General features: G+C 46.1%; 1 protein-coding gene across 2 annotated transcripts in view; it reads right to left on the bottom strand.

Moving 5' to 3' along the window:
• Positions 1-23940, bottom strand: part of LOC138297109 (protein Hook homolog 3) — an 803252-nt gene that overhangs the window by 425499 nt on the left and 353813 nt on the right. For both annotated transcript variants that reach the window (XM_069236612.1, XM_069236608.1), the window contains exon 11: positions 11243-11444. In XM_069236612.1, the coding sequence (XP_069092713.1) occupies positions 11243-11444 (202 nt within the window). The remainder of the gene's footprint in view (positions 1-11242; positions 11445-23940) is intronic.

The raw sequence follows: 23940 nt of genomic DNA, 5'->3' as shown, positions 1-23940 counted from the left end.
GAGTAGAGATAAGATAAGCAGGTGTTAAAAACGGATTTCCTCCAAGTGCTCCTAATACAGAACATGCGGGTCTGGAGTGCAAGATTTTCTCAGGAGTTCAGCAGCAAAAGTTATCTTCATCTTGAATTATTTTAGAATGGTCATAAAATCAAATAAATATTTATGGTAGTATATTTGTAGAAATGTAAAAACTTATATATTTTAAAACAAGGGCTATCACACAGTAAAACATCAGCTTACCACAAAAATGTATGTCAGGATCAATATTATTTTAATACAAACCAAGCTGGAAAGTAAGGAAGCACTGTACAGTGTAGGAGATGGTGGGAGATCAATACATTGTATCTATGTACAATTGCATCCCACATACTTACAATCTTAGCAAAGGGAGATGAAGTGATTTGCTAAGAATTTCAGTCACAAGCTGAGGCCAGGACTAGAAACCAAAGCTGCACCAAATCTTCAGAAAATCCACCAAATCTCCAACCCGAAAATACATAATAAATAAGACCATAATCCAGGCCAACGGCTCAAAGTCTGTGAGCTAAAGAAACCAATGGATGAAGAAGGCTCACCCAAAGCACTTAAAGCATGTATAGAATACAAAATGGTCACCATGAATGGCGCAAAACCCTTAAAAGAGAAAATGATCTTTCTGGTGGATACTTTAGATACCTGCAGATTCCTCACCTCATAAATATCCCAGATTGGATTCGGAAACTTTCAATAGCCCTTCCACGCTAGTAAAGGGCGCCAGCTCCACGTAGGCGCTGAAAGTGACGCCACTGTATCTTTACTTGAGCTCTAAAATAACCATTCCAGTGTCCAGACATCAGTTTCTATTCATATTTTGTATGCGCCTTTAAAGAGATTAATGCATCTGTTGTAAAGTCCCCGTTTTATCACATCACACTTTTTGTTGTTTGATGCAGTCGTTATTGATCTGAAAGTGTACTGAGGCCTGCTAATCGGACCCCAGTGCCAGTGCTCTTTCCATTCAATTGCACAGTAATTTTGTAAACCAAATTGGCAAAGACTTTGCCACCCCTGTAAGGCCATAGTAAATGGTACCAGTGGTAACCAGGGCAGGGATGGTAAAGGGGTCTCCAGGGCTGCAGCACTTATTGTACCACCCTGCTTGCCCGAGTAAAAGCAAAATCTGCAGAGCCGCCACGTCAGCCTGCACGAGCAGGTTATCTGCTCAGGTTTGACTCTGCCCACACCAAGTACAGACATAGTCCCTCACCGCAAAGGCAGGCTTCCTATAGCCCAGGAGGCGGGGTGCACAGAGTCATAATTGAGGACATATATGCACAGGCGTATGTGTCCCTATGATAGCATTTAAAAACCTATTGCTACGGCAAGTGACCAGCAGTCCACAGGATAATATGGGCTGGCACTCAGGCAAGTCCTGCTCCACGATGGCCAAAAGATTTCCCCTGTGTTTGGTGTCAAGCTTTTTAACTCAGAGCATGATTCTCGTGCCCAAGATTAGCTAGGACGTACCCTGGTGACGTCCTTAGAGGATGCCCACCAAGTTGCGAGTTTTGTCTTGCCTTGTGAATCTTCCTTGAGCAATTTGCCACTAAGAGATGAGTCTGCCCTCCTCCTGGTTGTGTTAGCACTTCCCCGAGACGGAGACAAAGGACCAGGGCATGGATGAGGTTGCATCTTCGTCATCCGAGGATGCCTAGTGTTTACAGAGATCAAGGCAGTGAGCCTCAAAGGATTTCACTGCCCTTGATATGCAATCTTTGTCCTCCACTCGAGGGCAAAGCCCTTCCTGCCTTGTCCAGGCTGACAGGTGGGAAAATTAGTTATTCAGGAGGAGTACACCTCCAAGAGGCTAGCCATACCTTTAAGGTGGGCTAGGAGGGTCTGTAGAGCGGAGGAAAGGTTCTGCCATGTTGGCAAATCTTGGCATTGGAGGGTTCTGGGTAGAAAATTGATCTGCTCCCACAGGAAGTCATCACCTCAGGAGGGGACTAGCCTCGGGGGCCAGTAGCCTATTGGCCACTGTCCTTCACACCCTTAACGCCCCCTAAACCTGTTGTGAGGCTCACGCCAACAAAGTACCTGTGGATTACTTTTGCCTCTGCCAAGGCTTGTTGGTCACCAGCCCAGTAAGTGACCCTTCCCTGGATGTCACCAACTCCAGGGCAACTCCCATCAATAGTGACCCATGTCGGCAACGACCCCACTGATGAGATCCTACATCTTAAAGAAGGTGACTTCGACTAAGGGGCAAAGCATCTTTGGTGCGACCCTCCTACAACTGACATCTGCAAGGCCACCTCTGCACCAGGAGTCGCTGGACGTGGTGGCGGAGTACCAGCAGTGAAATCTAGGTAATGGGACCCCAAAGGTCTCTACTCTCCGAGGCTAGAGTGTAACTCCATCTCCAAGTGTGGTTTGGCAGAGTGCTGCATATTTGATTGACAGCGCTTCCGCTTACCTGTCTTTTCTAAGGACAGCAAGGCTACCTCTGCACCCGGGCTCCCTGGATAAGATAAAAAGGTACTGTCTACAGAAACCTGATCTAGGGACCCCTCAGACCTTAACTTCAGGTGGGTTCCATGGAACTCACCCCACAAGTGACCGACTGCACACCATGTTTTCCCCTATTGACATCAATGGTATTCGTTTGACAACTAAAAGTCCATCTATTTTTAAAAATCTACAACTCTGGTTGTATGTATGAGACAAAGTTCGTTTTGGGGTCTAAATTAAGGTACACATTTGCTTTATTTTAATAAAATGGTGTTGGATTTCTTTCAAGTCGTGTCAATTACTTATGAAATGCTTCACACGTTGCTCTAAGTAGCCTGACTGCTCTTTGCCACTCTACCAGGACTGAGCCCAGTTTTACTGGTGTGAACCCGAAGTCCACTTCTGGGTAATGTGTTAGTATTACATGGTAAGATCCCCCTAGTCATACCACATAATACAGCCACCTTGCTACAGTGTCAGAATGGTGTTGATATTGCTGGTACAGTGTGAAGTTCTAACTTGAAACCCTAATAAAAAGTCCTCATTGCAGCCTATGACAATCCTTCAGACAGGAGGGGGGTGGGAATGGTGAGGAATCTGCAGGTATATTATCCACTAGTAAAAATAGTTCTTTTTTAAAGTCAAGTATCTTCTGATGTACCCTTTTACTTGCTGAACTCCTCACCTCTTTAATCCATTGCCAAATAGTACCCTTCCAAAGGTAATGAATCTGAAGTAAGGGTTAGATGAGGAAATCCTGTAGCTCTGAACATGTGTAATGACCATCCCTCGGCACGTCAGAGTCCAGACATTAATTAATGGCATAGTATTAAGAGATGTCTACACTACCACTCTGCAAACATCCACAATAGGAACAGCACTTACCAAAGCAGATAGAGGATTTAGCCTTGGTGGAATGGTCCCAGATTATTTTTGGAGGTTCCTTCTTCATACAACTTTATTGCAAAGAATGATCCAACCAGACAACATCCATTTCTGAATCACCTTGCCCTTCCTGCTCCCAGTACAGCGTATGAAGAGTTGGTCATGAAACCTGATCCTTTTTTGTACAGTTCATGTAAAAACTGACCATCCTTATAGAGTTCTACCAATGCAGCCACTCATCCTCCTTTGTAAGACGTGGTGGTGCATAAAAGGAGGTAAGGGTAAGGGACTGTGCCAGGTGAAAGGGGCTCATTGCCTTAAGCGAGAAATCAGTTGTGATTCAAACTCACTTGTCAGGTAAAAATTATTAAATAGGGTACAGACGATCAATGCTTGCAGCTCACAGGCTTAACAGCAATCAGAATAAAGTCTGCAACATCAACAGCCTAAACTGTAAACTTTGAATGGACTGACAGAGAACACCATAAAAATGTCTACATTAGATTCAAATCCTACTGAGGTATGATGAAAACAAAGGGAGGGGGTGGGGTTGTTGGATACAAATGTGCCCCTCCCTTTAAGACCCTCTCCACAATAGTGGATCCGAAAAGGGTAGGCTAGTGATGATTGCATAGAAAAACCTACAATGCTGCCAGGCATCTCTTGAAGTCCAATGCATAATCCTACTGAACAACCATGTTAAATGAAGGATCTGTAACCAGCAGGCCTGGAAGCAATCCACACTATTTTCTGTGCATCCAGTGACAATCCTGTCCCAGCCTTCCAGAACAGTTTTCATGGAGGGGAGACAAGCAGACAGAATGATATACATCACCTCCAGTGCCAGATGCAAGGATTTCAAGCGCCCTTCTAAATTTTCAGGAATGAAGGTGGAGGCTGAGAAGATTGGAGTGCAGGTACCGCCCACCGAAAAGGGGAAGGCGGCACACCTCTAGAGGTACAAAGCAGGGGGCACGGAGAGAGGTGTAAAAGGTCTGAGTAGCATTCCAGATCTGTCAATCTACAACTAAATTTCTCCATATTAAGAGGGGTCGGGTCCTCGGAGAGTGAGGGCTTGTTCCGAGAGCACAATAAAAGGGACTCTGCCCTCCACACATCCCCCCCAACCCTCCTCCAAAAAACAAAGGGTGGCTGAGGCTGCAGTCAATGTCCTGGGGTGTTTTCACACACCTTAATGGAACTCAGCTACTTACAGTCTGCAAAGATTAACTGAAAGGTCACTTTGTGAAGTGGTTGCCAGCTCGCATTGTCTGCCACATGTGATTTTGGATCATCACTGGGTGATCGTGTGGAAAGACAAAATCGTCTGACACACTGACACTGTGTGAGTTGGCAGGTCTGCCATTCACTTATCAGCCAATTTGGGGCAAAAATAATGAGTTCGGCCTGACCCTGGCAAACCTTCCTAGGAACTAAAGTATTCAAGGATATGAAGAAAAATCTGTACTGAAGTAGAAAATTCTATTTTAAACAAAACACGCCCTCCCAAGGCTCTACTCAACAGATACTGGAGGGCACAGAATTGAGGACTTTGAGATCTGCACCACCTCTGCGTGTAGACACCATTTGTGGTCAGCAAGGTGATACCAGCTCAGACTGTCAGCTCTTACATTTAGGGACCCGGCTGACAATTGGCAGTTGTAGGAAAGTAACCTCTTTCTTGGCATGGTTACCCCCATTTTCTGCCTGATTGCCAGTCTGTTTGACTGTGTTCATTGGGATCCTGCTAGCCAGGACCCCAGTGACTATGCTCTTTCCTTCCTAAATTGGTAACTGTACCTTTTTCTTCCCACAATTGGCATACTGGACCCCCCATGTAAGGCCCGAGTGCATGGTACCTAGGTACCCCAGGCATTCAGGTTCCAGGGGATCCTATGGTCTGCAGCAGTTATTCTGCCACCCATAGGGAGCCCATGCAAAGGGCTCTACTGCCCTGCCATTGCAGTCTGCGTGAAACAGCTGCATACACCTGTTTTCACAACAGGTCACTGTAAGTCACCCTTATGGTAGGCACTCTCAGCTTGGAAGGCAGGGTGTAGGTACCTGTGTGTGAGGGCAACCCTGCACTAGAAGAGGTTCCCCCACAAACTCCAGATCCATGTTCCTGGACATTGTGAGTGTGGGGACGCCATTTTACAGGTGTACTGGACACAGATCACTACCTATGTCCAGCCACATAGCGGTAACTCTGAACATGGGCATGTTCGTATCAAACATGTCGGAATCATACCCCAATACTGTGGCAAGTATTGGAAGTATGATTCCATGCACTCTGGGGGTTCCTTAGAGGACCCCCAGCATTGCTACCACCAGCCTTACAGGGTTTTCCGGGCAGCCCAAGCTGCTGCCACAACTCAGACAGGTTTCTGCCCTCCTGCTGCTTGATCTGATCAAGCCTAGGAAGGCAGAACAAAGTATTTCCTTTGGAAGAGGGAGGTAACACCCTCCCTCTTTGGAAATAGGTGTGACTGGCTAGGGAGGGGTAGTCTCCCCAAGCCACTGGTATGCTCTGAAGGGCACATTTGTTGCCCTTGGTGCATAAACCAGTCCACACCGGTTCAGGGACCCCCAGTCTCTACTCTTGCATGAAACTGGACATAGGAAAAGGAAGTGGCCACTCCCCAGTCAATCACAACCCCAGAGGTGGTGCTCAGAGCTCCTCGAGAGGGTCCCTGGGTTGTGTCTACTTGTTTCCAAGGTTGGCAGGGAACTCTGGGAGTATGTGAGTGGTCAGTCCAGGCAGATGTCAGAGCCCCCTCCTGATAGGTGCTTACCTGGCTAGGTGACCAATTCCCCTTTCAGGGCTATTTAGGGTCTCTCTCTTGGGTGGGTCCTCAGATTCGGCTTACAAGACTCCAGCAGGATTCCCTGCAACCACCACTGCGACTTCTGGAAATTGGAACTGCAACTGGACCCTCCAGGAACCAACAACGCTGCAAACTTGAGCTGTGTGGATCCTGCATCACGGGTGGTGGGCTAGAGTAGTCCTCTTGGTCCTCTCTGCCAGTTGTCCAACTTAAGTGGTGGTAAGCCTTTGCCTTTCCACGTAGGGCAGAACCCCTGTGCACTGCGTCTTTTGCAGCTGCCAAGGGTTGTTGTCATCTCCTCCAAGGGATCTTCAGGCTACGTGCAGCTCCAGCCCCCCGCACTCCATCCTGCAAAGCGCAGTCTTCTGCATGGTTCTCTAGTAGCGTGGGATCCTCTTTTGTAGTGCTGCATGGGCTCCTTCTGCGACTCCTGTGCCTCCGTCCTGGGGTACTCCTGTGGGTGCTGGCTCTGCTCCTGTGTACTCTGTGAAGCCGATGGTCCCCTGTGACTCCCCCTCCTGGGTTGAGTCCTCCAGGGTCTTGCTGGTCCCCTTAACCGCAAGTTTGCCTTTGCCAAGGCTTGTTGGTGGAATTCCTGCACCAACACCAGTCTGCAACCTTCACTCCAGCGTGGGACATCTTCTGCATCCTTCAGGAACTCTTCTCCAGCTCCAGGGCTGCACTGCTGAGCTGTTCTTCCACAGTGTCGACCAACTTCTGCAAGTACAGCTGGGTGGGTAGTAGCTGCTTCTCCTCCTGGACTCCATTGTGACTGTTGGACTTGGTCCCCTTTCTCCACAGGTCTTCTCCAGGAATCCACTGCTGGTTTCTTGCAGTCTTGTCTGGGTATCTTCTTTTTCTTCTTTTCCTCCTTTTGGATGGTCCGGGAAAATCCAGTTATTTACTTGTGCTTTCCTGCTCTCTGGGGGTGTTGTGTTACTTACCTCTGTGGATTTCTAGTACCCCAAGCTCCCTTCTACACATTCCACTTACCTCAGTAAGGGTCCTGTGTTTGCATTCTGGTTTTTTTGTATATGGTTTGGGCTCCTCAGGTCGCTATTGGTTATTGTTTTTTGCACTGTTTTCTAAACTTTTCTATGCCTATTCCAGATTAATAGTGTATATAATTAGTGTATTACTTACCTCCTTTTGGATAGTTGCCCTTCTAGCATTTTGCGGAATTGTGTTCCAAAAATAAAGTATCTTTATTTTTGTACAACTGAGTGTTTTCTTTCATGTGTGTAAGTGCTGTGTGACTACAGTGGTACTGTATGAGCTTTGCATGTCTCCTAGATATGCCTTGGCTGCTCATCAACAGCTACCTCTAGAAAGCCTGGCTTCTAGACACTGCCTACACTTCACTAAGAGAGAACACCTGGACCTGGTACAAGGTACCTTAGTTACCCACCACACACCAGGCCAGCTTCCTACAGCAGTTAACCAAATTACCATGTGCTACGCTTAAGTCGACAGCCTCAGTACCCCATGACAAAGGAGTCAAGACCCTATTCCTCCCTGCTTGTCAATGTACCACATATCATGGTCCTATCGTCTATCAAGATCTGGATGGAATGACTGCAAATGGAAGTAAGAAAAGTCTTGAGAACCAGTCGGATTGCTCTCAGTTGTAGCAAGCTGTTGTGAAGTACCTGCTACACCTTTGAAGATCAGAATCCTCTGATTTACAGTTCCTGCAGATGAGTAATCTTACAGAGAGTGTAAAGGCACCCATTAATACAGCGTTAGAGGCGAGCTGAGAGCACAAGAACATCCCCTGAAGGAGATTCCCCTCTATCTACCACCAGACAAGATCCACTGGAATATTCTGGGAGACCACCATGGTAACAGACGAGTTTCGCCTACGATGGAACCACTCATTGCCTGTGAAGGCACAACTGTCGAGCCCTCACGTTCCTGTGTGAATGAGAGCCAAGAGTATATAGTACGTGAGCACACCTAGCAGGAATAAGACCAACATGACTGGGATTCATACTCCCAACAGAAACATCAATCATAAACCAAATGTCTCGAATTTCACTGAAAAGGTTGAAAGGCTCAAAATAAAGCAGTGTCCAGAACTGCTTGTCAACACTGGTTGTTGACATGGCTCAAGATGGGGCTAGGGCACAATGATAGACAAGCACAGGTCAAACAGCAGGGATGCAGTTAAAGGCTAGTGGCGTAATATCATCTGCAGAGACTCAGCTTTGTCCAGCCAGTCATCCAGAAACACAAGTAATAGAATTCCCAATCTCAGGAGATGGGTCGCCACCACTGTCATCACCTTTGTGTAGACCCAAGGTGTTGATGTCAGACTAAATGGGAGTACCATGAACTGGTAGTGAATAGACCCTACTACTAAATGCAGGTACCTCCAGTGTGATTGTAGGATCAATATGTGGAATCTTTAGCATTCAAGTCAAGTGACACCATCCAGTCTCCACCACCAAAAAAACATGAGCCAAGAACACCATACTGAACTTGTCCTTGCAAAGGAAGAGATTTATGAGCCTGAGGTCAAGGAGGGGGCAAAGACTGTCGTTCCTTAGTCACCAGGAAGTACTGGGAGTAGCACCCCCCCTCCTACCCAATTTCCTGCTTTGAAACCAACTCCACTCTCCTTTCTGTGGCAACACTGCCACCTCTTATTGCAGCATAAGATGGTGGTCTTCTGGAGGTGGATAGATGCTTTAGGAGGGATACAGGAAAAGTCTTTTGGAAAGGTACATTTTGTAGAATCAATTGGTGTGGCCATCCAGGTTTGCAGAAAGGAGGACACCTGACCTCCAACTGGTCCCTGATACTCCTGATATAACAAGAAAAAACTTAAAACTGCTTCCACACTGTTGTGGGAGACTACAGTTTGTTGGGCAACATGTACTTTGCCCTTGCCTCTGCCCTTATACTGTTATTAAGGAAGGTATTTTTTGGACTGCTGCTGTTTGGGATGAATGGGCTGATGTGGACATTTGCATAAGTCATAAAAGATACAGCAAAACGTTTGAAGCTACTAATCCCTCTGTGGAGACTGGACTACAAGGTAACATGCTGTAGCCTTGCTGGTTTTAAAATGTCCCAAGTCCAAATCAGTCTTCTCCCCACAAAACCTGTTTAGGTGATGTGTCTCGGCCATTAGCAGCAGTGTCAGACTGTAAGGGTGGAAGGAACTGCCACTCACTGCAGTCATCTGTGCCATGAATCTCCAAAGAATGGGATCCTGAATCAAAGAGTTCAGACATATTTTAACAATACTGGCCTTTTGAAACAGTGTGTTGCCTTCTGAAGCTCTCTTCCTCCACAAGATGTTGAGTCTCACTTCTCGAGCAGACAACTTATGGATATTTTGGACACCACTTGAGCCGAATCTTAAAGTATAGGTGCCGATGCCATCGAGTCAGTGACTTCAGCAACAGTGCTGGTGGCTGTGCTGTGATCCGCAGGAGTGATGAAGGTGCTATTAACCTCAGAAGCAGTGTTGTATATGAGGGTGCCATGGAGGACACCAATGGAGGAACCATCAACAAAGTAGGGCACCCCATACTGTCCCATGGGGCTCAAAGGCGCTCCAGAATAGTCCACACCTCTGCAAAACAGGTCAAATATTGTTTAAAACACTGCAGAGTCAGTACCAGGAGTGAGGAATTCAGGGAGGAACATCAGCTTTGGCAGCCTGATGTCTGAGCCTGCATCTGGTGCATACGGCATCAATCGAAGAGCCATTGGCATAATGCAGGGCACTCCATACTGTCCCCTGGGGCTCAAGGGTGTTCCAGAAGGGATTGACTCTCTACAAAACAAATATAACATCTTTTAGAAACACTGCAATGTCAGTAGCTGCAGTGGAGAACTGAGGCTAGGAAAGTGGCTGCTTCGGTGCTGGAGCATTCGGCTTTAAGGAGGGCCTTGGTGCCGGGTTCAAAGGAGGCACCAGCGCTAGATCTGGAGAAGGCATAGGCTTCAACTCCAGCACAGAAGAAGAGTCTCTACAAATTAAAGTTCAATGTTTTTTGTGCTTCTTATGCCTTTTGCGTTTTTCCCCTCAATGACTTAGAGGAAGATGGGAATGGAGCAAATTGATCGATGGCAATTGTGATGATTGCCTCAAGCCTCGACAACGAACACCTTGGCATTCAACTCTTTTAAGGTCTTGTGGTGGAAGGTGAGGTAGGAATTACAGTTAAATGAGTTATGGATTGACACTAAGCATCAAAGGCAGAAGGAATGAAAGCTTTTTTTTTTTACATTTGTCCAAGATAATCATGGCAGGGCTTAAAGCACAAATCTTATGGGGAGAAATCCCAGCACTTTACCACAATTTGAACTGTGAGGAAAAGGTTTCCTCTGAGACAACTCAAGAGAAAGCAAGCTTCATTTCTGGGTCAAAGGCACAGAAAAAAGGAAACATTAGGAAACCGGGGCAGGCATATTATGACTCCAATCATGGCACAATTTTGTCACCTCCGGTGCCAATGTGAACTCTTTCTACTGGCATGGCAGAGCTATGAAAGTTTTCAAATCCAGTCTGGTACTTGGGGTATGCCAAAGGCAAGGAATCTTTAGAAAGAAGTATCAATCAGAAAATGCATTTTATCATCAATTACTATATGCTGCAAACAGAGACTAAAATATACCTCATACACTGTTAAAACTTCTTAAAACAAAAGTTCCCAATGTAAACTTAAATAGTGCACAAGTACGATGGACTGGCTCAGTATACCATTTTCAGCATGAGCACCCTAGCACCCAAGCACCCAACCCCTAAATGGCATGAGGATAGAGAACAATGCCTCTGTGACCCCCAATGATCGAATATATTTTTGCACTGCTGGCAAAAATAGAAAGAGCAGCTGCTCTGGTGGAGCAGGAAAACTAGAGGACAGGAATCACTGGGTTGAATCTGTTACGGATTCTCACACATTTAACCTCACTCTCGCTCACTCCCATTTCAGGAAAATGATGTCATAAGGAGGAACCATAATTCTACTGAGCAAATTATTTTTTAATTTATTTTTAAATTTTTGGCTGTGTTATAACCATACCTGTCTTTTATAAGTTTCAAGTTGGCTCCGAGCAGCATTTGCTTTTCTTAGCTCTTCCTCAAGACTGACTGTGTTTTGCATGTACATGGTGTTCTTTTCCTCCAAGAGTTTCACCTGTCTTCGTAAATCTCCAAGGTCTTCCAGCTTCTTTTTGTAAGATTCCACTTGGCCTTCTAACTTTGCAACCTTATCTGATGAATGCCTAGAACAACACAAGTGCATAAATATATGTGCACATTAAAACTTGCAATACTTTAACAATGGTCAAACAAGGTCTGTATGTATGCTGAGGCATTGAGGCAACAGGGTGGCCGTCAGCCAATTTGTTGGAGAATCTCCTCTTTCCAATTGTACCTCCGCCCGGTGGATCATTACAGGACAGCGTTCCCAAGAAGGGATCCACACACTAGCCATTAGAGATAGATAGTGTGACCCCTTTGGGCAAAGGCTTGTGTTTCCCTGTTTAAAACAATATATTTACGTCTTTCTGTCCCTATGTGGGCAAAAAACCCTGATCTGACCCAACCCAGAAAGGTGGGCAGCTCGCACTAGGCCCAGCCACATAAGTGGTGTAGGGTTTTTATCGGCATAAGTGGGGTAACAATGGGTGGTAGGAATTTTTGGGATTCCTGCAGAATCTGTAAGTTTCCATCACAGAAATGTAAGGAAAATTCATGATTTCAGGTAAGATTTAAGGTTCCCAGGGCATTGTGAGTAAGAAAACCTTCAGGGATCCACTCAAGGCACACCACCCCAGACTCTCCTAGATGTCTAGCTTTCAGAAAAGTGCAGGTTTGCTATGTTTCCCTAGGTGCCACCCGAGCAAGGGCCCAAACTCAATAGTTACCCACTAGGCCTACTCACACAAATAAGGTACCATTTTTATCAAAAAACACATGCCATAGAATATTTGATATTACCAATTGGATTTTGCTGCATTGTGCCTTCCAAATGTAAGCCAGTGTGTAAGAAAGAAGACATTTTGATAAATACCCTCCAGAACATATGCTCGTGGGTATCCACAAATTCAGAGAGGCACAAATAACCACTGCTCCCGAACGCCATATCTTGGGCCCATTTCAGAAATACATAGCGATACTTGATACTTATTTTTCACTCTACATTTTTCACTATTAAATGGGTCTATACTCAGAACACAATGCAAAGCAAGTGTACAGTGCAGCTCAGTTGTTGGCTATGGATACCTTGGGTTCTTTGGGAACCTATAAACCCTATACATTGCCGCAACTAAAAGGGTATACTGAGCGTAATGGTACATTGCTTTGTAAATTGCCCATTGTGAAAAAAAGTTGCAGATGAAAACATTGTCATAAATGGCTGTTTATTTTAACTTATTTTCACTAATTTTTTTTTAAGTTAATTCTTCTGGAAAAACCTTGGGGGATCTACACATATGAGCCCTTGCTGAATTCGGAATTCTATCTACCTTTTAGAAATATATACAGTAGCTTTCCTGGATCACCCATTGGTTTCACACTAGTTTCCACAAGAAACGGGAAGTAGGTTGAAAGTACAAAAAAAGGAAATATGGGTTACTGCTTTCAAAAAAGCCGAAACTATTGTAAACAAAAATTAGGTTTTTGATGCAGCTCCGCAAGTTCCTAAAAGCTGGGAAGACGGTGACTAACACAGCAAACTGTTCATTGATGCCATTTTCTGAGAAAAAACAAGCTGACATTTTTTTCCAAAGCAGATTTTTCCTTTTTTCCCCCCCAAAAACTCAAAATTTAGCTATATTTTGCTACATTCTTGTTCCTCTCAAGGCAAATCCACAATTAATGGGTACCAATAGAATCCCCAGGATGTTGGGGGGAAAAAAGGACGCAAATTTGGCATGGATATCTTCCGTGGACAAAAATGTTATGGGGGCCTTAGCATGAACTACCCCAAACAGCCGGAAAAGGGCTCAGCGCTGCAGAGGCGGGTAAGAGGAAAGGGATTGCGAAGGAACAGCAGTTGAAGGATTAAGGTGCCCAATATAAATGAGATGATTACAATCTGATGAGCTTCAGAGTGGAAACGTCCTAAACAACGCGTCCTGAATGATGCAGATGTTTTCAACGCAAGCGTAACCACTTTTGCCTGAACAATGTATGGCTTTTTCTGTGGCTTAACCACATGTGCTGAACTATGCATATGCTTTGTTAAGGCACATAAAAAGCCATGCGGTGTGCGGTAAAGGGGGGGGGGATTTCTATATTTTTTTCAATTGTTTTTAAGGGGAGGGAGGTATGGTTTATTTTATTTAGGGCTTAGGCTGGGGGGGTAGGGTAGTTTATTTTTAAAGCAGTGGGGGAAGTTTGAAGGAGGGGCAGGAGGAGAGAAGAGGAGGAAGGATCGGGAGAGGACGGGTTGAGGTAAGTAGGGTTGGGACAGGGTTAGCAGTGGAGGTGGATTTAAGGATTGTGGGCTGAGGGTGTTGGGGGGGTTCGAGTTAGTTTACTTGGGGGGGAAGGTTTTAGGGCTCAGGGCGGGTGGAGGGGGGGTCGGGTAGTTTAGTTTTCAGGGAGGGTCAGGGTGTTGGGGTAGTTTTGTTTTATGGGGCAAGGGCGGGGGGTCAGAGTGGTTTTATGTTAGGGCTCAGGGCGGTTGGGGGGGGTCGGGGTAGTTTAGGTATTAGGGGTGGGGGTAGTTTTGGGCCTCAGGGCAGGTAGGGGGTTGTATGGGTTGTAGATACAACCACACATGCTGTTTTGCATGCAGTTTCCACACATGCCTTTTCTAATTCATTGTAAAGGCATGCGTGGAAACAGCACGGTCATGGTTCTGACAACGTTATGGCATGCGTTGTTCCAGCATTCGTCACTCCATCATACAACCACTTCAGAAGGATTTAAAGTTTTGACATTTTCCATTATTTTCCATGCTTCAGCCAAGTGATTTAAACTATCAGCTACATCAAATAATGCAACTCCTTTTTACAAAAATCACCCTAATCACTGAACTTAACCACTTAGGTGCGTGTGTCAGCCAATGGGAGAGACACACACACCCCTCCCTGGTGCGAGCCCCGTCTATTGGCCGACACCAGGGAAGGCTGTAAAAAAATCCCCCGTGCTTTGCACCGGAGGATTTTTATTTACTTTTGCTAAATGCCCTCTGGAGTTGCGGAAGAGCTTCCACATTCCCCCCCGAACCCCTACTGCCCACCTGTGATGTCAGAAAGCTGTGAGGCGCGCTGACATCACAGGTTTTCAGCACCGGAGGATCGAGGAGCAGGTAAGAGTCCTCACCCCACTCTGGTGGGGGGGGTGAAAAGGCCAAAGCTGCCTACCCAGATGCCAGGGAGGCATCAGTGGCTCCAGGGTCAACATTAGTCCTCATATTAGGACTATTATTGACCCTTGTGCTATCCATTCCTGTCACTGGCACTAGGCCCGGGCATACCAGTGGGTAGCGTTTTTACTGGGACAGGTTGGGGAATGCTGGGTGGTAAGAAGTTTGTGGATCCATGCATATTGCTGTAGTTTACGTCATAGAAATACAAGGATCAATAGTGTTTTAACGCAGGGAACTCTGGGTAAAAAAATAAAAAAATTAAAAAACTTTGGGGAATCCACACAAGCATGCCTCCCTGGACTCCCCTTGATGTCTGCTTTTCAGAAATGTCCGAGTTTGATAGGTTTCCCTAAATGGTTTCCGATCACAGGACTAATTAGTACCTTCTCATTAGTTACCCAAAACATTTTGGGCCCTTTCCTGCTGCGAGCACTTGTCCTACCCACACAAGTGAGGTACTGTTTTAATCAGGGAAACTGGAGTAATTCTGGGAGGAAGAAGTTTCCACAGCAAAGCACACTGCAAAAAACCCTTTCGTTTTCAGTGTGAAAATGTGATGTGTCAATGTTGCGTTTTGGGGCATATTTTAATTTTAAGACTTGGAGGAATGCTGGGTGGAAGGAAGCTTGTTGCTCCTCTCAGACTGAAGAATTTTCCATCACCCAAATGTGAGGAAAAGTGTTTTTTGCCACATTTTTTTAGGTGTACAAAGGATTCTGGGTGACAGAACCCGGTAAGAACTCCACAAGTCAACCCCATCCTGAATTCCCCTAGGTGTCTAGTTGTCAAAAATCTTGGTGAACCTACAAGCCCTACATATCTCCACAACCAGAAGGGTCCAGCGGACATAACAGTATAATGCTTTTGAAAATCTGCCATAGTTGGGAAAAGTTACAGATGAAAACAGAGACCGAAATGGCTGTTTTTTGTTTTTTTTTAACTCAATTTTATTTTTTTTATTTTATTTCAACTGTTACTTTCCACAGGAAAACATTGAAAGATCTACACACACAACCCCTTGCTGAATTCAGACGTTTGCCTACTTTTCAGAAATTTATAGCTTTCCAGGATTCACACTGGTTTCACACCCATTTATGTCACTAACTGGAAGGAGGTTGAAAGCACAGAAAATAGGAAAAAATGGGGTATGTCCCAGTACAATGCCAAAACTGTGTTGAAAAATGTGTTTTTCTGATTCTATGCTGCCTTTTCCTGAAAGCTAGGAAGATGGTGATCTTAGCACCGCAAACCCTTAGTTGATGCCATTTAAAGGGAAAAAAACTGATGCTTTCTTCTGCAGTACTTTTTCCCCCGAAATACAAATTTTAGCTGCATTTTGGCTAATTTTTCAGTCCCCACCAGGGGAATCGACAAACCCTGGGTACCTTTAGAATCCCCAGGATTTTGGAAGAAAGGACGCAAATTTGGCATGGATAGCTTATGTGGAAAAAATGGAACACTAAGCGTGAACTAACCTAAATAGCCAAAAAAGGGCTCAGCACTGGGGAGAGGGATAGCTAAGGGCTTAACCTCTTCTGTGCCGGGGACGTAATGGCTACGTCCACTGCCACAGTTCTCATGTAACGAGAAAGTAACCATTACGTCCTCCATTACATCCTCGGCCATGAGCTCGGAGGGAGCCCTAGTGCTCCCTCAGTGGGCTTCCCTCCCAACCCCCTTCCGATCATGTGATGGGTGCCTGAAAGGCTTTGAAGGAAAGGAATTCCCTTCCCTTTGAAGTCTCTCATAGCATTTCAGAAGCCCGATCGTAAAGCGATCCGGCTTCTGAAATGCCCACTAGACAGCAGGGATTTATTTATGAACCGAAATTGGCATAAGGGGAGCGACCCCTTGGGCAAGGGTCGCTCCCCAGGGGGGAATTTTTTTTCAAGGCTCATCTATACCGATAAATATTCTGCTGCACTTGGCAGCCTAAAAATAAAAAGATTTTTTTTTTTTTTTTTTAAATAAAAACTGCTTTTTTGAACCCGCTTTGGTTCCCCATCAATTCCGACATGTTTTTGGCTCTTCCCTGTCACAAGCACTTGGACCACCTACACAAATGAGTTATCATTTTTACCAGGAGAGAGAGAAGAACATTGGGTGGTGTGAAATTTGTCCCGGTGCGGTGATCCCACACAGAATGTGGGAAACATATGTTTTTTAGCTATATTTGAGGTTTACTGAGGATTCTGGGTAAGAAAACACTGGGGGATCCAGACAAGTCACACCTCCCTGGACTCGCTCGGGTGTCTAGTTTTCAGAAATGTCTGGGTTTGGTGGGTTTCCATCAAAGGCTGCTGAGCCCAGGACCGAAAACGCAAGTGCCCCCCCATCCGCAAAAACTGGTTGTTTTGTATTTAATAATATTTATGTGTCCAGATAGTGTTTTGGGGCATTTCCTTTCATGGGCAGTAGGCCTACCCACAAAAGTGAGGTACCATTTTTATCGGGAGACTTGTGGGAACGCTGGGTGGAAGGAAATTTGTGGCTCCTCTCAGATTCCAGAACTTTCTGTCACCGAAATGAGAGGAAAGTGTTTTTTTGTCCAAATTGAGGTTTGCAAAGGATTCTGGGTAACAGAATCCTGGTCAGAGCCCCACAAGTCACCCCATCTTGGATTCCCCTAGGTGTCTAGTTTTCAAAAATGCGAAGGTTTACTAGATTTCCCTAGGTGCCGGCTGAGCTAAAGGCTAAAACCCACAGCTAGGCATTTTGCAAAAAAACAGCTGTTTTCTTTGTGAAAATGTGATGTGTCCACGTTGTGTTTTGGGGTATTTCCTGTCGTGGGCGCTAGACCTACCCACACAAGTGAGGTACCATTTTTTTAGTAGGAGACTTGGGGGAATGCTGGGTGGAAGGAAATTTGTGGCTCCTCTCAGGTTCCACAACTTTCTGTCAGCAAAATGAGAGTAAAAAGTGTTTTTTTAACCAGATTCTGAGGTTTGCAAAGGATTCTGGGTAACAGGAACCTGGCCATAGCCCCACAAGTCACCCCATCTTGGATTCCCCTAGGTCTCTAGTTTTCAAAAATGCGAAGCTTTGCTAGGTTTCCCTAGGTGCCAGCTGAGCTAGAGGACAAAATCCACAGCTAGGCACTTTGCAAAGAACATGTCAGATTTCAATGTAAAAATGTGATGTGTCCATTTTGTGTTTCCTATCGCGAGCATTAGGCCTACCCACGCAAGTTAGGTACCATTTTTTTTATCAGGAGACTTGGGGGAACACAGAATTGCAAAACAAGTGTTATTGTCCCTCGTCTCCTTGTCTTTCTCTACATTTTTTCCTTCCAAATGTAAGACAGTGTGTAAAAAAAGACATCTATTTGAGAAATGCCCTGTAATTCACATGCTAGTATGGGCACCCCGGAATTCAGAGATGTGCAAATAACCACTGCTTCTAAAAAAGCACAAAAAAAATAGTGAAAATGGGTTATGTCCCAGTAAAATGTCAAAATTGTGTTGAAAAACTGGGTTTTCTAATTCAAGTCTGCCTGTTCCTGAAAGCTGGGAAGATGCTGATTTTACCACCGCAAACCCTTTGTTGATGCTATTTTCAGGGGAAAAAAACCAAGCCTTCTTCTGCAGCCCTTTTTTCACTTTTTTTTTTTTTTTTTTTTAAAGAAAAACGAAATTCTCGCTGTATTTTGGCTAATTTCTCGGTCTCCTTCGGACAAAGTCTAGGTACCTCTAGAATCCCCAGGATGTTGGGGAAAAAAAGGACGCTAATTTGGTATGGGTAGCTTATGTGAAGAAAAAGTTATGAGGGCCTAAGCGCCAACTGCCCCAAATAGGCAAAAAAAAGGCTCAGCACAGGAGGGGAAAAGGCCCGGCAGCGAAGGGGTTAATGCTTAGACAAACCCTTTGTTGCTAACTCTAAACTCTATAAATTACTCTTGATGTTTATCTCATATGTGAGAGTCTGGAAGTCACATGGGTCAATAACTTGTGAAGGTTATACTGTGTTTAAAGAGAGCTCTTTTATTATTCCAAGAGAATGGAATCCACTAGGTAATTAGGTGTACCCGGACACTCCTCTGGTGATGGTGATAAAACGGACCAAAGAGGGAGTCAATTACCCTTAAAAATCAGAGAAGTAACCTCTCTTCTCTGAAGTACATTTAGTGCGAATCACAACCACCTGGAGGTTCTAGTAATTTAACCACTTGCACCTGCTTTGCAGTAGTTGGGGGTAAACTGCAAAAACAGCAGCTAATATTTATGTTAGAACCACCTGGGATCTTGGGCAGGTCTCTATCCAAAGCTACTGGCAAAGCCAACAAGTCTAGCACTTGGATGAACTACTGGCTTTGGCAATCAGGTGTGGGTGGTGAAGGGGAAGGCAGGAGAGTGGGTAAGGGTAGAAAACGGGAGGGCCGTTGGGGTTGGTGAAGAGGAGGGTGGGTTGACGTGGTGAACAGGAGGGCAGAGGGTGGGGAACGGAAGGTGGGTGGGTCTGATGAATGGGAGGGGGGGGGATTAATTAATGATAACTCTGCATGCACTTAATGAAAAATCCCCTTAGCAATATATTTGCATTTCAGTCATGAACCATATTTGTTTAACAAGACTACCTAGCAGTCATTCAGCCACTATGATAACGTTTGTTGTGACAGAATAAATTAAAAAAAGGCTGCATGTCGATTTGCAAGGGCGCTCTAAACAGGAAATGCCAAGTTCCTTGTAGTAGGCAAACACAGACTGCACTTCCTAGGCCTGCTCCGCATTCCTGGCATTGTACTGCCACTTATAGGAGCAGGCCGCCCTTGTTGAATAGAAAATACAAAAATAAATTAATGAGAAGCTTTATCCAAAGAAAGGCGTTTTAATTATTTTGGAGAAAAAAAGCCAGGAAAAAACACAAGAGCAGACATTAAATCACTATTTAACAGCTGCGTTTTCTCCATCCTAGCCAAAAAACGCTTAAAAAACAAATAATAATTGTTCACAAAAAGTCAAAGGAAGTCAGTGAAAAAATGAGTGAAGGGTATCTCTCTTTGGATCAGTGCATGCTGGTTCAGAAAGAAAAGAACTGATGTGAGTTTGCCAGGGTGGCACCTATTTTGGAATCGCAACACCGTATCCGGTGTGGACCATGGCAACGAAAGACGCAGAGCCGCTCATCGTATCCTAACGATGCACAGGGGTACTGCTCATGAAAATCTCCAGATCCAGTCTGATGCCTGGGAAAATTCAAAGGTAAGGAATCTGCACCTAGAAGTCTCTATCAGATGAGTGCCTTGCCTTTAACAGCTGCTATACAAGATGCAGGCGGTGCAATGCGAGGGCAGCCAATTAATTCACTTACAGCTCAAACTTGTATATGCTGCATGGACTTCATATTCCAAAAGAAGCCCATAGAGAAAGAACCTGAGCCCCAGAGAATCTGTGCTAAATACTAAATGAAGCTACTGCTTAAACAAAATCCCTCCAGACTGCCTGTCACTAGGGATGCCTCCCACCTGGAGCCTGTCATGGAGGGCGTCTTACCAGGGACCCTGATTATTCCTCTCTCCCATCACATACAGTGCATGCCAGTTACAATTATGCATCACTTTTCTCCTTACTCCTCAAGGTCATTGCACAACATAAAAGAACTACATCTGGGACAAAACAACAGGGCAGTCAGAGACAGCTTGTCTTGAAGAATGAATGCTCCCAGAGAAGTTCTGCCGTACCACAGCGTTCGAGAATGTGCTGTAGAATGATGCGCTACAGGGAGCATCAACCTAGGGAGCAGGATGTAGGAATAGAATGGGTTGGCTTGGAGGCAACAGAGGCTCAAGTTGCTCTGTGATGATGGGCCAATGAGTGGTAAATGAGAGCCAGGAAACTGAAGAAAGGCTTAAGAAAAAAGAGCCTCAGAGGAAAGTATGATGCTTGAGGGAGATCGTGTAAACAGATGAAAGGAAGGACGAAGGGGTCTCAGCATTTGCAGACTCGCTGGCTGTATTGAATGATTACCTCTTTGTGTAAAGCACTCCAAGACCTTTGCTCAAGTTTGTGCTATCTAAAATCAGCAACAAAAACAAAAGTCAGAGCCTTTCATGAAGCAGGACGGGACAAAGGCATCTGACCTCTCAGATCATTTGTGCTGGGTGGGAGGCCAACACAGCAACGGGAAGGAGGGGCAACACTGAAGGAAGAAGCAAACAGATACTCCGAGAAAGCAGACAGCAGAGCCAGATACAAAACATTCTCCCTATAGAGTGCATCAACAAAAAGAAATCAACAGCTCTGAAATTTATAAGCAGTGTAAGGACAAAAGTAATTGAGCCATGTGGGATCTTGGGTCTAGGGTCTGGGGCTGTGGCCTGATGCTGCAGGTTGAGGAGCTCCTGATCTGTGGACCCCAACCCGACAACATCCTGTAGCGCAACAGGCCCCAAAAAGCGCCCAGGGAGACGGATACTGCAAGGGGTGTGAGGGTCCCTCAACTGAGGCAGGAGAAGAAGAGGTACAGGCCAAACCGCTGTGGTGGAGTGGACAAGGTTGCACAAGATGGTGGCCACCACGGCAGAAGCCGGGTGAGCAGGCCCTACAGCGTGGGGGTAACGGATGGTGCTGGTTGGGGCCTGCTGAAACACCAGCCGCTACAAGCGGAGGATTAGGGGGAATGAGAGGGCTATGGCAGCACAAGGGAGTGGCCCCTGCACAAGGGAAGAACCGCAAGCCCCGATCGGCAGAGACGGTGATGATAGGGGCCGCACTCCGGCCATGAAAAGGTGAGAGGGTGGAGGTGCTGCCCAGACTCGGACGTACCGGCCAGGAAGCCACTTGGTCCTGTCCGGAGACAAGGACCAGAGTTATGCCGTGCAGGGGAGGCAGAAGACTGTGATGGAAGGATGGAGATTCAGCTGCCACGCGGACACGCAGGAGCAAACAGACAGAGCAGGAAAACTCTTGTCAGCCCAAGGAAGTAGGATGGGTGCGATCAGGAACTGGGATGCTGCTTAGATCTGCGGGGGTCCTACGAGAGGGCTACGGAGGCAGTGACAGGATAGTGGGGGTCCCTTCCAGCCCCCCCCCCTTATTTGTTTCTTCCCTGGATCAGGCCAGAAGGGGGCCTGAGAGTAGAGGAGCTGTGGGGTGAACAGCGGGGGAGTGGAGGAACTAGCACACCCCTCTAACTGGAGAACTGTGTTGGCGGGTCCTCGTCCCCTGTGACTTAGCAGTGGCGATTGAGTTGCAGGAGGATTGCTGCTGTCCTTTCTTGGGCCTACTGAAGCTGAGTATGGAGAATATGCAGCTGGGTCCAACACTGCAAGATGTAATACAAACTATAACTGCCACAAGGAAGGCACTAGAGACCAAAATAGACACTTTGGGGCCTGCTTAGGGATGAGCACCGCCGGCTGGTGGAGCGAGTTTCCAAGGCGGAAAGTGCAGAGGCAGAAATACCCCCGGCAGTTGCAGATCCAAGAACTTGACTGACTAGGGTGAGGACCCTAGAATTGCAGGCTGAGGATACAGAGGACAGATCCCAATGCAATGATATTCGATTGGTGGGACTGCCAGAGCGAATGAAGGGGGACAATATGATGGATTATTTGGAAAACTATCAAAACCAAGCTTCCCCAGGACAGCCTGTCCCCCTTCTTCGCTCTTGAGCGGGCACATCGGGTGCCGAGCAGCCAGCCCTCACCTGGGGCCCGCCACAGCCAGTTGTAGCCTTTTCTACAAAGATCATGATTACATTCTGGCTCAGGCCCGGCGAAGGGGAGACTTGCTCATGGACAAGAGCAAAGTGAAAATCTTTCCTGACTTCTCTCATCAAGTCCAAAAAAGTCAATCTACCTCCATCAAAGCTAAAAAACACCTGTGACAAATGGATGTGCAATACGGTATGTTATTCCTGGTACATCTCAGAGTGGCAATTGCTGACAGAGTTCTATTCTTTTACTCTCCACAAGAAGTCTGGAACTGGATCGACACCCACCCGCAACCCAGACGCAGCACCCTTTGGGATTTCGGCAGAAGAAGGGGGCCCACCTGCGGAGTGTGATGCCTCCCTCAGGAGAGGAATCCAAAAACGAAAGGAGACGAGCGGTTGAAGCAGTGGCTCATATGTGAGACTCAGACTGGATATCCCCTTCAAACGAGAATCTCACAAATAAGTTTTGGAGTCAGACTCGGCCTCAAACAGGTCGAGCATCTCTAGTACACTGCTGCCCAATGATACCCCTGGAGCCGGAGACAACATCATTTAATGGCCTGTCGCACTGCAATCTAATACCCTATCACAGAATAGGGGGCTCTGATGACACCACCTTGCATTTGCCCAGAGCAGAAAATTCTCTGATAAACACAGCTCAAGATGCACAACATCGACTGTCATGAGCTCCTTGCCGGGGCACTGGATTAGGGTCGCGAGCTAGAGTTCCTAGTTGTTTGTACATGCATGTTTTGTGGAACAGTCTACATCTTATGATTAGGTATATCCTGGTTTGGACAGGGGGCTTCGCCTGATTTGTCCTGGCTGAATGTTTGTTGAAAGTTGGGAAGTTTGGTTCTGGGGGGGTTCAAAAGATTGCATCAATACATGGAATACTATAACACTACCGGGGGCACACACAAAGGAGAAGAGGACGGGGCATACGGGCACCCAAATTATAAGTAATCCATATGGCTCCACAAATAAGTTACAAGATAATTTCCTGGAACATCACAGGTATGCACACCATCTCAAGGAGATATAAAGTATTCTCATATCTGAACAGGAGAGGCATTCACATAGCGTTTCTCTAGGAGACTCACCTCACTGCCCAGGAAGGGGTGGCGCTGTAGCACAGATGGCGAGGCCAGGTCTATTATAAAACTTACTCTTGATTTGTGAGGGGGGTCCTCATCTGGGTAAGGGCGGGGGTTCCTTTTCAGCAAGTGGTGCATGTGTCCGACCCCGAGGGGAGATACGTTGGAGTGAGTGAGCGGTTAGAGGGCAGGGACCTGGTCCTTAACATCTATGCTCCGAAAACAGATCAGGGCCCTTTTATTACTAATCTATCAGGAGCACTGGTGCACTACATGACCCAGTCCATATTGGTTGGGGGGGCGACCTTAATTACATGGCGGACATAGGGATGGACAGATCACATCCACCGGTAAGGAAATCACCAGTACTGAGATTGGCACATACATTCCTAGAATGGTAGCGGAAGTGGGGCTTTATAGTCACTTGGTGAATGACACATCCCCACACAAGGGATTATTCCTAATATTTAGAGCCTATGTAATCTACACATGTGGTTTGAAACTTTTTTGTGTTCCCCAGATGTACATAACACGGTAACGAATGCAGAATACTTAGCCCACACAATCCCGGACTATAACCCGTTTCTCCAGAGCTGCGACCGGCACTGCCCTAGACTTAGGATACCCACATGGAGGCTCAAACCCAGG

The sequence above is a fragment of the Pleurodeles waltl genome, chromosome 1_2 (assembly GCF_031143425.1).
Source record: "Pleurodeles waltl isolate 20211129_DDA chromosome 1_2, aPleWal1.hap1.20221129, whole genome shotgun sequence".
Taxonomy (NCBI): Eukaryota; Metazoa; Chordata; class Amphibia; order Caudata; family Salamandridae; genus Pleurodeles; species Pleurodeles waltl.
The sequence above is the reverse complement of the archived record's forward strand: the minus strand, read 5'-3'. Positions and strand labels throughout refer to the sequence as shown.